The sequence below is a fragment of the Staurois parvus genome, unplaced genomic scaffold (genome assembly GCF_062004578.1).
Source record: "Staurois parvus isolate SC_StPar_1 unplaced genomic scaffold, SC_StPar_1.0 ptg000249l, whole genome shotgun sequence".
Taxonomy (NCBI): domain Eukaryota; kingdom Metazoa; phylum Chordata; class Amphibia; order Anura; family Ranidae; genus Staurois; species Staurois parvus.
In genome coordinates, this window is record NW_028318045.1 from 13911366 (window position 1) to 13928025 (window position 16660).

General features: G+C 40.4%; 1 protein-coding gene across 1 annotated transcript in view; it reads right to left on the minus strand.

The window, feature by feature from the left end:
• The window catches only part of MPPED1 (metallophosphoesterase domain containing 1), a 97701-nt gene that overhangs the window by 15934 nt on the left and 65107 nt on the right, over nucleotides 1-16660 (minus strand). Inside the window, exon 5 of the mRNA XM_089680805.1 lies at nucleotides 3601-3716. Coding sequence (XP_089536931.1) covers nucleotides 3601-3716 — 116 coding nt within the window. The remainder of the gene's footprint in view (nucleotides 1-3600; nucleotides 3717-16660) is intronic.

Below are 16660 nucleotides of genomic sequence, written 5' to 3' on the forward strand. Positions count from 1 at the left end.
CCCCCCATTATGATTTATAGGAGAAAAGCTCTGTAATACCTGTGCACAGGGACGTAGATAAGGAGGGGGGTCCCTGCTCTGCTGCTTGCCGCACATGGCACTAGCGGCAAGCAGCACAGCAGAGCAGTCAGTGACGGAATGTAGTTGCAGCTGCAAAAGTTAATAATCATTCCTCACTCATGCTGTTTTACACCACCGAACTTTCGGGCTCAGGCTATTGCCATTGGCTTGCAGTGCCTCTGGAAATTGCCTTGGCTTGGGCACAGGAGAGCTGAATGCTGTGCTGTGTAGCCACTGCCCGCTGGCTACACAGCACAGCATTCAGCTCTCCTGTGCCCAAGCCAAGGCAATTTCCAGAGGCACTGCAAGCCAATGGCAATAGCCTGAGCCCGAAAGTTCGGTGGTGTAAAACAGCATGAGTGAGGAATGATTATTAACTTTTGCAGCTGCAACTACATTCCGTCACTGACTGCTCTGCTGTCAGCACAGCAACGGAACCGGAACCCAGACCGCACTGAGTTTTTCCGTTATAGCACAACTTTCCCTGTCCGAACACCATCCACGGACCACACCCTCGAAATCCCTCAGGAAAATAGACAATACCCAGCTCTTACTAAAACAGGAAGCCAACAACTCTTTATTTTTCACAAACAACATATTTTATACAGAGGGCGGGGAAACACATCCAGGAACAGGACATACATCATCAGCCCACCCTCTCAGTGGGAAGGGCTACAGTATAGGCAGGAAACACCTCATCACCCCTCCCCATCCAACCAGACACAGAACAATGGGATGCAACCATGTGGCAAAGGACATTGACCAACCCCCACACCAATACACAAACAGTACATCCCATAATAGTTCGCTGGACAGGAAGACACAGCACCATGGGGGGGAGCACATGGTAAACAGACAATGGACAGCCATGTGGCCTAGACAAAGGACAACACACTATACACAGGACTCAGACATTCACATACACACCCTGTAACCCTTAACAGGCACAGGGTGGGTTAAACATAATGATTTGGGGAGATGATACAGAGGTCCCCCGACACCCAAAAGTCACTCCCGTCACAATATGTAAATCTAAAGAAGAGTTATACCCAGATTTTCATCATTTTCGGTATAGCCCTTGTACTTTTTTATGGAAGATAAGGCCAGATTCATTTTTCCTGCACCCCTAGGGCAGCTGTCTTGTGCCCCCTTCCCTTGCAATTGACTGGTTGGCCATAATATCAGACTGGGAAGCAAAGAAACTTAAAGGAACAATTTATCCACTCTACATCAATACACATAGATATTACTAGCTATCATCTTACTCCACTGGCACGTTCAGTTCTAGGTGTACAGTGCCAGAGCAGGCAGCGGCTAGTGTGCAAAACACTATTCTAACAATAAAAATGCACAAACTGTCATGGACACCAACGATAAGGACCCATTAGAAATGCACTGGCAGGCAGAGTGCCAGCCCAAAACATTTGATTATACACAAAAATCTGTTATTAACAGTGACATGACATGTAGGTGGCTGTACGCAGGCCCTGTTGGCCTAAGCTATAGTCTACATTGCCTATGCAGAAATCAGGCTCTGGTAACAAGTCTAGTTTGGAGGGGAGGATGTGTAGACCAATAATGCAGAAAGTCACTCTCTGAAGTATGAATAGCCTGCATGACAGGAGTAACTCTTTCTTCTGTATTCTGCCAAAATCAGTACCCTACAAGGTCGGCTGTCATACTGCCACCCAGCTCTTGTGGGTTTCTTCTCATTGAGCACTTGTATGCCTCTCTTTAAAGACCACTGGCCTAAAGAGGTTATTTAAAGAGGCCTAACCTCTGCATCCCACCAAACTTGGTAATGGGACCCAATCAAGGATCTCTCCCATGCTGAAGCATGCTTGCTCTTGAAACCACAATTAAGGAAGCCCCTAATGCCTCCTAACACACAGTGTATGTGTTTCAGCTGTGTATTTAGGTCAAAGTTGCACTTTGTTCCTGCGAGGAGAGCGGCCCTGCACTACAGTAAAGGAAAAGTACTGGAAATGTACAAACACAACCAACACTGGAACGATGGAGGATAACAATATGTTGATTAACCACTGGAATGCTTGCCACTATTTCAAATATGTCATATCAAGTGAGCACAATCATAATTCTTCTATGCCCATCATTGCCCTGAAGCTCTGTTCTCATTGGTGTTCTAGCCACGCTTCCAAATTTAGCATCGCTTTCAAGGACAGCTGCCAAAATCTGAGCAGACAGCAGCAATGTTAAAGGGAACATTTCGTAATACTATTTGTGCCTGAGCTAAACTCTGAAAAATTTACCTTTTGCCTGTAGATCCTATTGAAAAATAACAGTGCAATTTCTAATATTTGAGGGTGCCTAGGCACAGCTGTGCCTGCAGCGCCATAGCTATATATCTGCAGTGCAAGATCTAAGGCAGCGTTTCTCAACCTTTTTTCAGTCAAGGCACCCCTTAAAATTATGGACAATCTCAAAGCACCCTTTAAACTGCTGCATAATCTTGAGGCACCTCATTCTAAAATGTAAAAAACTATTCTAACAGTTTTACATAATGCAGCAACATCCACACATGCAGGACACCCAACGTTAGAGGTGATTTATTCTTCCAGTTCTTCTGACCCTTGTGCTGACAGAGAGGGGCAAGCAAGGATGCTGTGCAGGTGCCCAATGTCCTCCTTGTCAAGTGACGATGTCACTGGTTGTTAGGACGCCAGCAGGTAGAAGGTTATAAAAGTGAAAAGTGGTGAAAACCGGTGGCTTTGAGGGAGGCTTAATCCACCTGCTAGCTTGTATACATTTTTGGGCAATTTTGAGGAATTTTGCCAAGGCACCACTGAAGACGTTTGAAGGCACTCCAGGGTGTCTGGGCACCCTGGTTGACAAAGGCTGATCTAAGGCACTGCTGATTCTAAATGTTAGTCTTAGCAGATTTGGAGTGAGGTTTGGTGATGTGGTCTAAAGAATTATTTGCTATGTAACTGCTGAGAGATTGCACAGCAGGTTCCTCCACTCACAGACAGATTGGGTTTCTTCTTCCTCAGTGACCTGCAAAGGAATATAGGCTTCCCTGTTTTGGGTCTCCACGCTCTGCAATGACTGGGATAAAATTGGTCCTTTGCATGCATATTGCAGGGTTGAATCACCCGCCACTCTTTAATTTTAATCAGCTCTGAGATTATGGGAAAGGAGTCACAGCTGGATCCTATAATGTGTATTTAACAGAATACTTCCATCATGGAAGTGTGACACCATCATCTGGCTTTGCACAGACCATCTGATTTAGGTACAATTTGAAATTCAGGTAGTGAAAATTGTCAATAAAGTCCTCAAAAGATCTAAGCAATAGGTGGATTTGTGCTCAATTCCACTGTGTATAACATGGCATGACCAAACTACAAATATATACACATATGTATTGAAAATATGTTGGATAGACTGAAGACTGCATAAGTCCTGAATATGTAAACCAAACATTCACGTATTATTTTGCGACCACTGACTTGTAGAGTTATACACAACATTGATGGACAGTTTATCAATTTCTTACTAGGTAAAAATTGCATTACATACCCAGGGGTGGTCCATGTGTTATAAGTATGTCTGTGCCTTCTGGTATAAGGTTCCATTTATCTAGTAAGGCCTGCCCCCGAGGAAGGTTAAATCCCCAGCCATAAAACCAAGGTTGCCTGCCAATGAGGAGAAAGCATCATCAATAAAAATACATTGCTGTAACCATATTACAAAAATAAAGAATGTGTTATCAAAACACTATTGTATAATTGAAGGGAGTACACTATATGAGCTTTTATTGTTTTTTTTTTTACATGACTTTAACAGTTTAATCAACATATATAATATATAGCTTTGTAGATTCTTTTTCAATTGGCTATGGTCAGCATCTCTTCTGAATAGTTGTTGAGTTAAACTCAGTGAGCCACATAGTCTATTGTTCTTAATTAGTTTGAGCAAACTTAATCTGCGAAAGAGAACAGTGAATCGCAAACACTGTGTAGGAAGAATAGTGAGCATTTATAGCGCCCCTCCCCCCTTCCCTGTTCATACCAAAAATATTTATACACAGATGTGAGGTTTTTAACACTGCACGTTCTTGATAAAGATGTATTGAAGGGAATGTATAGTGTTCTAGTTTAATTTAATTAGAACATTTTTTGTTTCATTTTAGTTGCATAAACATTAGAAATATACCAGTAGGTGGTATGTGCACAGCAAGTAGCAGAGGTTTTCAGAAGGTTGATTTACTAGTATGTTGTAAATAGCCTGCATTGTAAGAGAACTTAAATAACAGAAGAACAAATTACACGCCCATTGCTGAATGAGAATCAGAGTAAAGTCACTTCCCCACTCTGCTGGTAGTTGTAGGAGCCATCTGGGTAGTTATTCAGCAGAAGGCAGTGCTGGGCTTTCGTAATGGCACATTGGTGTTACATGTTTGAAAGATCACATGAACGTTGCAATCCCATTTTTCAGCTGTGCCTTGTATAGAGATTTGTATCATTAAATAATGCATATGTTAAGATTTTTCCTAAAAAAAAACCACAATGTGACTAACGTGTGAAAGGCGCATATGGCAAACAAAGCAACATCACCGAACAGAATATGCCATTCTGTGGATCAAATAAAAAAGTGTACAACAGGTATTACAACAGGTGTTTGCAAGTAGCAGCATATGAAATTGTGTACGATGCTGTGTTCATGTATGCATTCAAAGTATGCGCTATGACTTCTTTATGTTCATTACTATTTCTACAGTCACCTCAAGTTATTCTATATTGCTCCTACATTAAATGTTAATGCAAAATAAATAACAGATGTCACCCCCAACAGATCCCAGGTATGCCAGCTCTTGGCTGGTGTTTGTTTTGATGAAGCATGTGCTGATTAGCTTAGCCAACCAAGTTAGTGAATGAACTGCATACACATTAATATTATAATATCATAGCTGGAGACTTTTTTGAGACAGATAAAACTTTATTTTTGTGGTATTATTCACCACTGGGATTTTTTTTTTTTTGCTGTATAAATGAAAAAGTCCAAAAATTTGGAAAAAAAAGTGTTTTTCTTATAAAACTTGGCAAATAAATAATCTTTCTTCATAAATCTTGGCCAAAATGTATTCAGTTATCTTTTTTTTTACATACTGTCACCCTAGCAGTACAGTGTCACCCTACTTGGGGGGGGTGATGAAAATATATATTTTTTTTTACACTGATTGCTTTTACACACATAAAGGCTATAAAAGCAATAATTTCTCCTTCTCTCTGGCTGCATTCTTGCAGCCATTGAGAAGTACTGTGTGAGCTGTGATTGGTCACAGCTTGTCACATGGTACAAGGCTGTTGTGAATAGCCTTGTACCATGTGACCTCTGTGATCATTCACAGATTTCACACATAGTAAGCAATGATGTCAGAAGTGACATCTTGCTTACACCTATTCATGTGATCACTGATTGGTCAATCAGTGATCACATGATCGGGACCTCACACAGAGGTCCCATATAGCGATCGGACACAGCAGGGCACCGGATCGCAGTGCCGCTCGCTCCCAGGGAGCGTGCACAAACCAAAATGGCGGGCGCCATTTATGAACGGCAACCTGCCCCTGCACTTCCACCATCAGCCTGTTTATATACAGCGGCCGGACATTACTAACATATGTGTGAGTGTGTGAGTGTGTTTGACCTTAATATAATAATTGAGTTGGTATATTTCTAATTGTTCAAGACTGGGAAAAGTAAAATAAATAAATATATTTTATAGTCTATGTGAAAGCATAAATAGGATTAGTCTGTACATCTCTTGGTGAGCTTACATTTGGTAGTAATTAGTCATGAGCATTCACTCTACAATTCTCTCCCTCCCAAATAGTGTGAAGCAAATACTTACTTCTGGTGAAAGTACATAGGAGTTTATTAGGCATGAATAAGTTAGGAATACAAGTTTTATACTGTAGTATTTCTTGATTAGGATATTAATATAAGATAGAACTTTAGATTAAGTATATATATAGTGATATATAAACTTATATATATATATATATATATATTGACTATAGTGTATATATGTTACAATCCCCATCCCCCACAGTAATGGAATTTGTCAGCGTAACCAAATGTTGGATGGAGAGGCCCCTTCTCTGTGAGGGTCTCAAATTTCTCACCTTTCACATGTGGGTAGAACTACTGGACCCAGCCTCTGTGAGGGAGGGGGCATGGAGAGCCTTGAAGTTGCTTATACTAAAAGAACAAAGACTTTTTACGCACACTTACACGAGATGACAAGCTAGGCAACTATTAAGCCACAGCTACATACACTTACACACAATTTTTATCTTAAGAACATAACTACATTTTTATTTGTATTTTAATATGTTTCTTTTAATCTCATGTTATTTTATTATATTTTTTAATTCATTTTGAATTTTTACACAAGAATTGGAAGGACTTTTTTTATTTTGGACTTTTCTCATCAAAATAAGTTTACAAAATGTATTCAGATTCTTCAAGAGCTAAGAACGTTATTGGGTCTGCTCTTATACCACGCCCGTAAGGCTATAATTCTAAAATAGAAATCACCTTTGGCCCCTATTCTGGGCTTCTGGAAACATTTAGTTACTGCAGCTATACCTCTTTCTAAACTTAGGTATGAATCTAGAGGCTGCCCCAAGAAATTTTCTAAGGTTCCGGACATATGCCTACATTTTCCCACCACTACTGCCTCTACTCATTGAATCATCAGTATAACTTTGGATCTTGTCGGGTTGTCCTGTGGAGTCTGCTCTGTTATCATGGTCCCTTTGGTAACACGGTCGGGAGCCTCTTCTGTGACTTTAAGGAGCGAGCTTTGTTGTTCTAATGGAAGCTTTCCATGAGATGTCTTCCTTTACTGTATTTCATGTGATTATAGCATAACCTGAGTGCTTATAATGTTAGTCTGGTTTTTTTTTCCTTTTTTATGTTTAATATTAATTTTGTTAGGTTGTCGTTGGCTTTACCTTGTTTTCTATTTCTCGAGCCTGGGTATGGCTAAGAGACTCTGTTCTATACCACTTCACTTTTACAAAAAACTCAATGAAGAGTATTTGCAAAAGAAAAAAAAAAGTATAGATGAGCAGAGAGATTTTGGCAACAGGATTTGGCTGTAAAACTCGCGATTTCACAGAATTTAAAACTCTCAGTTTTAGCTCTTTAGGGAAAATTTGTCTAAATAAACTTTTTTTTTTTCTTTTTGATAGCCAGATCACACTGGGAATCGCAAAGGAACGCGTTGTGTGTTCCTGTGGTATCTATACAGTACTGTCCAGTGCGATTTCAGCCCATTTAATTTTGAATGGGCTGAAATCGCACTGCACAGCACTCAAAGTACTGCTTGCACTACTTTTGCAAACTCCGTGCAACTGCATTGCATGGTACTTCTGTACGGGCAAATACACTGCGTTTGCAACCTGCATTTGGGGTGTCATTAAGTTATTATTAACACCCACTGCAAATCGCAACTGCAGTGCGTTTTGAACGTGGTGTGGAAAATGTGCACAGAACAAGGGTTTCCCCCATCACGTTCTGGTGTGAACTGGTCCCTAGAGGGTATGTTTTTTTATAAGGTAGTTATGTTTATTTTATCTGTTATGTTTTGTATTTGTACTTTCTTTGTGTATTTGATCATTTTCTTTTTATAGATGCATTTTTATTTTATATATTTTTTCACTTTGCCTTGTTTTCTTCTTTTTTTTTTTTTGTAACGTATGAAGAAAACATAATGTAATGAGGTTAATGAGGGACCATTTTTTTTACACAAAAAAATTCCAGGATACTTAAAAGGAGCTTCTGTAACCATTGAGAGTGATTTAACTCCTTACCTTAAAGAGACACCCCTACAAAGCAAAATGACAATGTCTCCGCAGAAGGCTGCCCCCAAGTGCTTATACTCACTTTACCAGAATATCCTTGCCTCTTCTTCCTCCATTACTTCCAGTGGCAGTGCTCAGACCAAGCAGCCAATCACATGAATGAGGAAGAAACTTCACCATTGCTCCAGAACATTGACACTGGTTATTTCAATGTCAGTTTTGATGGAGGAAGGAATATCAAGGGAGTGCAGGCAAGATAAGTATAAGTGGGTTGGGGACCTTTTGCAATGATTTTGTCACTTTGTCCTGCATAGGCAACATGACATTGTTCCTTTAATTTCACCTTCCCCATTGACTCTAATGCATTACGTTATAGAATGGTGAGATTTGGTCAAAGTCTCCCGAATGTTTTCCAAAATTTCAGGTAAATAAACATTCTGTTTTAGTCAGTCATCCAAACTCATACATTTAAAAGAGTTAAAATTCAGAATTCAGATTATAATTGGAACCGTTTTTATTCTCTCCTAACTTCATAAATCAGGTCTGAGTAGTTGGTGAGAAAATGCTCAACTTTTTGTGCCTTCAGCAAACTTTATGGGAAGTGTTTCATCAACCAGCAGCATTTTCCAATAATAGCCAAGTAGTATTAGGTCAGAAAATTGACCAAAAGCCTTTTATAAATCCATATACTTGTCTTATCATGCACATTAGGGATTTTTAGTGATTAATTAGCTTTGCACTCCGTGTTTGTGGCGGAATGAGCACTGAGTTTTCTCTATAGAAAATGTAAGATTTGGGTTTATGATGAATAGAAAATATTTGCTGCAGAAAGGCTGATCACTCGGCGGAATCCCATGCTCTATGAAATTTGCTTCTTTCTTCCGAGGTAACCGTTCGAATACATTTCATACGCAGAATGATGGTTGCTGTGGAAACCATCGAAAATTTCTGTTCCCAGAAACAGATGTCTCATTTAGTGGAAAATTAGAATGTAAAAAAGCAAACCCAGAGGAAAATTAATTCAAACTTTACCTATAGTGCGATGCCTCCTATACTGCTACGAAGGAGCCGTGCAAATGTGCTGCAGACTGAGAGTCAAACCTCTCTGCATTATCTGTTTTCTGGTCACCTTCAAATGCATTGCATATTAACCCCAATAAGTGCTTGAAAACACATTTATTATCCAGGGCTGCCTGTAGTAACAGATTATTAGTCCTGATTTAGCTCTTTTTCTGTTCATCGTGACTTTGATATAAACCTTTGCAATCTCATAGTATTCTAGCCCGAAAACCTGCTTAACCATCGCAGCTATATTTAGGATTATGTTATTTGTAAGTACTTTTCTAAAAGTGTTTCTTTTCTTTTTGTATGTGGACACCCATTCAAATGATTGAGTTCAGGTGTTTCCAGTGAAGGGTGCTATTGATAATACAATATACAAAGACATTTTATACAATTGAGGACTTCCAGTCTTGTGGTAACAGTTTTGGCAAGGCCCTCTTCTGTTCCAGCATAATTGTGCTTCTGTGTACAAAGACATGGTTTGATGAGTTTGGTGTGGAGTGTCCTGCACAGAGACCTGAGATCAACACCACTGGAATGATCTTTTGGCTGAGTGGGAACAATTTCCTTTAGACACATTCTCAAATCTTGTGGAAAGCCTTCCAAGAAGCATGAGAACCATTATAGCCACAAAGGATGGGGCGGGTAGGATTATATCCTTTATATTATGTCTATTGCTTTTTGAATGAGATGTCCAACAGGCTAATATAGGTGTGAAGGTCTAGTGTCCATCAACTTTTTAGTGTTTTTTTTTTATTTTTTGTCTTATAATCACTGTCTATACACATCTCTCTACAGTTATTGTGCAACTTCTCCAGTACTCTTTTGAGATCTGAGATTTCAGCCTTAGATCCTGTAGTGTTAAATAGAATGCACCCTCTTTAGAGTTCACTAATAGCTTTTCTTTTCTGTTCCCCTTCCAATCTAAATAAGTAGCAGCAAAGTGTTCTCAGTGGGCAGACTGATAATGGGTTTAAAATCGGTGACAAGTCCACTTTACATTTGGGTTTCTTAAAAAAAGGCAAATGGAAATCCTCTGCAAACAATGAGGCGGTACATTCAGCTCTTCATTCCAGCACTGCACCCTCCATTAAGCCAGCCATAGACAGAACAATTTTCTTTCCTGCAACTACAATTTGATTCCCACATCAACACTGATTGTGTTGATGGGGGAATCTCTACCGCAGAACCATTATGTTCTCCTGATGGGGGACACTTCCGCCTGAATCAGCCATGATTTGAACCATCTATGGCCAGCTTAAGACTCTTTGGCATTCAACACAACCTGGAGTGTTGGATGCCTTTGTTCTCCATCATGTGCTGTGGTTCCATGTTGGAACCCATAAGCCACTACAGGACTCAGTAGTGATGTAGGGGTGGGGAATGTAACCACAACACAGATATCTGAGACTCCCAGAAGTTTTGAATGCTAAAGAGTACAGAGGATGTAGTGATGAAAACGGAAAGGAGGAGGGGGGAGGGGTTAGGAGGCATGGCTTTCTATTGCATGGAAATTTAATTTGCATTTTATAAGAGACCTGACAGGGTCTCTTTAACAAATATAATAATAGTGGATGCTATGCCCACAAAATTCACATCTAGTATTTAGAATCTCCCTCCTAAAAAATGGCTGGACTATGTTTTTCGGCAATCAGTAAGGTGCCCTAAATTTTTAGGTTACACTTTTTTCCAATATTTAAATGGGCTGTTTTTTTATCTCTTGTTTTTAATAAACCTATCTAATGTGGATCAGCTGTGTGCCATTTTCTGGCTGCTAAGCAATTTACAGTTACTTTGTAGGGTCTTAGACTTTATCTGATATCAGCTGTGCTGAGACAAGTTGTTAAATGACCTGCTGTCATAAATATGTTTTCTGTTCGGTAGGCCTATAAGGTTGCACATACCTTAGAAATAGTCATTTTCAGCAATTATTTTGCATCCGGGTTTCAGGTAAGAGTTTAAACCTGAATCAGCCTCCAGTATTCCTAATGAAATAAATAGCTGAGGGTTCATCTATTGTCAACCATCTCTCAACACTGTATAAATATCCCCAAACAGACCTAAGAAACCACCAGCAGTTTCTCTGGAAATCATAAAATGCCTAAATTGTTTGTGGTTGCCTCTTGATCTGGTAATTTTTGATGTGCAGGGTCCTGTTGCTTGTGGTCTCTTCGCTGGTGGTAAGGGGTCCTCAATGATGTAGAAAGTAGTGCTAAAGTGATTATGTCATCTCTCTGCATCATTACACTGTAAGTGCAAGAGGGGTGACATCCCTTAAGGGGCAGGTCCATGATGTCCTGCACCCACAGTATTTATGCATAATGTAGTAGCACTGAACTTTGTAGTGGTTCAAGTATATGGTGGTATATAGTGTAGAGATCTTAGAGGCTGTCAACTGTGGTAACCTGTCAGACCCTCGGAGGGAATCACTAAAGTATAAGGATGAGAGCACCAAACTGTACTGTGTACAGTCTATATACAGTGGGGATCGAAAGTTTGGGCACCCCAGCTAAAAATTTGTATTAATGTGCATAAAGAAGCCAAGGAAAGATGGAAAAATCTCCAAAAGGCATCAAATTACAGATTAGACATTCTTATAATATGTCAACAAAAGTTAGATTTTATTTCCATCATTTACACTTTCAAAATAACAGAAAACAAAAAAATGGCGTCTGCAAAAGTTTGGGCACCCTGCAGAATTTATAGCATGCACTGCCCCCTTTGCAAAGCTGAGACCTGCAAGTGTCATGGATTGTTCTCAATCATCGTCTGGGAAGACCAGGTGATGTCAATCTCAAAGGTTTTAAATGCCCAGACTTATCTGACCTTGCCCCAACAATCAGCATCATGGGTTCTTCTAAGCAGTTTTCTAGAAAACTGAAACTGAAAATAGTTGACGCTCACAAAGCTGGAGAAGGCTATAAGAAGATAGCAAAGCGTTTTCAGATGTCAATATCCTCTGTTCGGAATGGAATTAAGAAATGGCAGTCATCAGGAACAGTGGAAGTTAAAGCAAGATCTGGAAGACCAAGAAAAATATCAGACAGAACAGCTCGCAGGATTGTGAAAAAAACAATTCAAAACCCACGTTTGACTGCACGATCCCTCCAGAAAGATCTGGCAGACACTGGAGTTGTGGTACACTATTCCACTATAAAGAGATACTTGTACAAATATGGTCTTCATGGAAGAGTCATCAGAAGAAAACCTCTTCTACGTCCTCACCACAAAAATCATCGTTTGAACTTTGCAAATGAACATATAGACAAGCCTGATGCATTTTGGAAACAAGTTCTGTGGACCGATGAGGTTAAAATTGAACTTTTTGGCCGGAATGAGCAAAGGTACGTTAGAGAAGAAGGGGCACAGAATTTAATGAATAGAACCTCTGTCCAACTGTTAAGCATGGGGTTGGATCAATCATGCTTTGGGGTTGTGTTGCAGCCAGTGGCACAGGGAACATCTCACGAGTAGATGGAAAAATGGATTCAATAAAATTTCAGCAAATTTTGGATGGTAACTTGATGCCATCTGTGAAAAAGCTGAAGTTAAAGAGAGGATGGCTTCTACAAATGGATAATGATCCTAAACGCACCTTGAAATCCACGGGGGATTACATCAAGAGGCGTAAACTGAAGGTTTTGCCATGGCCTTCACAATCTCCTGACCTCAACATAATTGAAAATCTATGGATAGACCTTAAACGAGCAGTGCGTGACAGACAGCTCAGAAATCTCAAAGAACTGGAAGACTTTTGTAAGGAAGAATGGGCAAAGATACCTCAAACAAGAAGTGAAAGACTCTTGGCTGGCTACAAAAAGCGTTTACAAGCTGTGATTCTTGCCAAAGGGGGCAGTACAAGATATTAACTCTGCAGGGTGCCCAAACTTTCGCAGACGCCATTTTTTTGTTTTCTGTTATTTTGAAAGTGTAAATGATGGAAATAAAATCAAACTTTTGTTGACTTATTATAAGAATGTCTAATCTGTAATTTGATGCCTTTTGGAGATTTTTCCATCTTTCCTTGGCTTCTTTATGCACATTAATACAAATTTTTTGCTGGGGTGCCCAAACTTTTGATCCCCACTGTAAGGTCTATACTGCAAAAAATGCAGATTTAGAGGCTCATACTCCCCCTTTATCAGGGCTTATTTGGTGATGGTGAATGGAATGATATAGTCCTGAATTGCAATTATAAAGATAGAACAGATGTAAACAAAATTGCATGGAAGCCAAACAGCGCAGATGCATTTGGCACCGGTGCAACCTGTATGCATCTAAATGATTGCAGTTCAGGACATTATCTTCTGTTCTATTCACCATCACTATATAAGCCCTGATAAAGTAGGAGATGTGAGTCCGTGAAATGCATTGGCTTTTATTTTTGCTGAATAAACTTTTTATGGACTGCACAATTCAGTGTGGTGCTCGCATCCTTCACATACTCTACTGCTCCCACAGTACAGGTGAAACTCGAAAAATTAGAATATCGTGCAAAAGTTCATTTATTTCAGTAATGCAACTTAAAAGGTGAAACTAATCTATGAGATAGACTCATTACATGCAAAGCAAGATAGTTCAAGCCGTGATTTGTCATACTTGTGATGATTATGGCTTACAGCTCATGAAAACCCCAAATCCACAATCTCAGAAAATTTAGAATATTACATGCAATCAATAAAACAAGGATTGTACATAGAACAATATCGGACCTCTGAAAAGTATAAGCATGCATATGTACTCAATACTTGGTTTGGGCCCCTTTTGCAGCAATTACTGCCTCAATGCAGCGTGGCATGGAAGCCTGTGGCACTGCTGAGGTGTTATGGAAGACCAGGATGCTTCAATAGCGGCCTTCAGCTCTTCTGCATTGTTTGGTCTCATGTCTCTCATCTTTCTCTTAGCAATGCCCCATAGATTCTCTATGGGGTACAGGTAAGGTGAGTTTTCTGGCCAATCAAGCACAGTAATCCCATGGTCATTGAACCAGGTTTTGGTGCTTTTGGCCATGTGGGCAGGTGCCAAGTCCTGCTGGAAAATGAAGTCAGCATCCCCATAAAACTTGTCTGCGGAAGGAAGCATGAAGTGCTCCAAAATCTCCTAGTAGACGGCTGCGTTGACCCTGGACTTAATGAAGCACAGTGGACCGACACTAGCAGATGACATGGCTCCTCAAATCAACACAAAGTGTGGAAACTTCACACTGGACTTCAAGTCTCTTGCAGTGTGTGCCTCTCCATTCTTCCTCCATACTCTGGGTCCTTGGTTTGCAAATGAGATGTAAAAGTTGCTCTCATCAGAAAAGAGGACTTTGGACCACTGAGCAACAGACCAGGTCTGTTTTTCTTTAGCTCAGGTAAGACACTTCTGACATTGTTTGTTGTTCAGGAGCGGTTTGACAAGAGGAATACGACATTTGAAGCCCATGTCCAGGATCCGTCTGTGTGTGGTGGCTCTTGATGCACTGACTCCAGCCTCAGTCCACTCCTTGTGAAAGTCCTCAACACTTTTGAATGGCCTTTTCCTGACAATCCTCTCCAGGCTGCGGTCATCCCTGCTGCTTGTGCACCTTTTTCCCTTCCACATAACTTTCTATTAATGTGCTTTGATACAGCACTTTGGGAACATCCAACTTCTTTTGCAATTACCTTTTGAGGCTTTCCCTCCTTATAGAGGGTGTCAATGATGGTTTTCTGCACAACTGTCAGGTCAGCAGTCTTTCCCATGATTGTGATTCCTACTGAACCAGACTGAGAGACCATTTAAAGGCTCAGGAACCCTTTGCAGGTGTTATGGCTTAATTAGCTGATTAGAGTGGGACACTTTGAGCCTAGAATATTGCACCTTTTCACAATATTCTAATTTTCTGAGATTGTGGTTTTGGGGTTTTCATGAGCTGTAAGCCATAATCATCACAATTATGACAAATCACGGCTTGAACTATCTTGCTTTGCATGTAATGAGTCTATCTCATATATTAGTTTCACCTTTTAAGTTGCATTACTGAAATAAATGAACTTTTGCAAGATATTCTAATTTTTCGAGTTTCACCTGTATGTCCCCAGTCTGGGTTTAATGATTTTCAATGTCATTCAACTTGGAAGACTGGGGGCATCAAGTGGGGACAGCCCCAGAGAGAAGATCTGAATTGCAGCCAGAGCTGCTCTTTTAAATTGAATCCAGCCGGGATGCATTTGTTTTTAAATCTAGCCAATAGCTGGGCTTGAACAAACAACAGGCTCATATGTAAAACTATAAAACAGAACCATTATTCATTGCAACCAGCCAAATGCTAACTTCTAAATTCTATGCTGCACTGGAAAAGTGGACACTGCCTTTCGATTGGCTGCTATGTGCGGTTGCCTGAGCACTTGTGCTTATACATGAACCCAATCATGTGAGATCATTGCTTTGGCCCAGGTTTCTTTCCACTTGACAGGAGATGGTAATTGAAGAAAACGACCCTCTCCAGGTCTCGGAATTACCAGAGAATGCACTTGACAGATCTTCCCATGTTCTCTATATATATGTGTGTATACATTCAGTGGGAGGAATGAGGACGTCATGATTATTCCTTCTTTTACGAGATAAGACTTCAGTAATCATGACATGAGTCTTGCTGTGCGCGGCTGGCTACCGCTTGGAATAAATGAGATTTGTCACTCTGAGGAAGAGCTGCGACTTGCACACTGACTGCTCTGTTCAGCTTCCCTTTGGTGTGCCTGCTTTAGGCGGACTGCTGTAAGGGCCGGTTCACACCACATGCAGGCCAGTGCATTTTTTTCTGCAGTAAAAATGCATGAATAGTGGGTTATAATTGAATTACGCATAAAATTCAAACTTCTAACATTGACGTACAAAGCTATTCATAACACTGCCCCAAACTACCTCACTGACCTGATACCCAAATACCACCCAACACGTACTCTTCGCTCCTCACAAGACCTCCTACTTTCTAGCTCCCTGGTCTCCTCCTCCCACGCCCGACTACAGGACTTCTCCAGGACTTCCCCCATCCTCTGGAACTCACTACCCCAATCCATCAGACTGTTACCTAACCTCCTCACCTTTAGGCACACCCTGAAAACCCATCTCTTCAGAGAAGCCTACACTACCCTCACCTAACAGCCGATCTCCTCCACTCCTCCTACCACTCCATCCCCCACAGCCACTTCCTCCTGTACCACTATCCCCTCCCTCCTAGATTGTAAGCTCGAAAGAGCAGGGCCCTCGAACCCCTCATGTATTGTTTTGTTACTGTATTGTCTAATGTACTGTCCCCCACTATATTGTACAGCGCCGAGCAAACTTTTTGGCGCTATATAAATACTGTATAATAATAATATATGGTGTCATTACACCAGTCAGTTCCAATGTGTTCCAGTTTCAGGAAAAAAAAAAGTAGAACATGCTGCATTTTTCTGCAATGAACTGTACTGGAACGTGGTAAAATGCATAACAAATTAAACGCATCAAAAACACGCAAGCAGAAACACATCCGGAACGCATCTGGATTGCATTTCTATGGTTTAAACCGGCCCTTATAGCAACCAATTAGATTTCATCTACCAAATAAAAAGGATTGGTCCACCATAAAAAAAGTTTAAGTTTTTCGTAGACGATAGAGAATTAAAGTTCCTTAACAGTTCTCTCAAGAAATTTCATAATTGAAAACTTCAATTCTGAACCCTCAGGGCTACAGA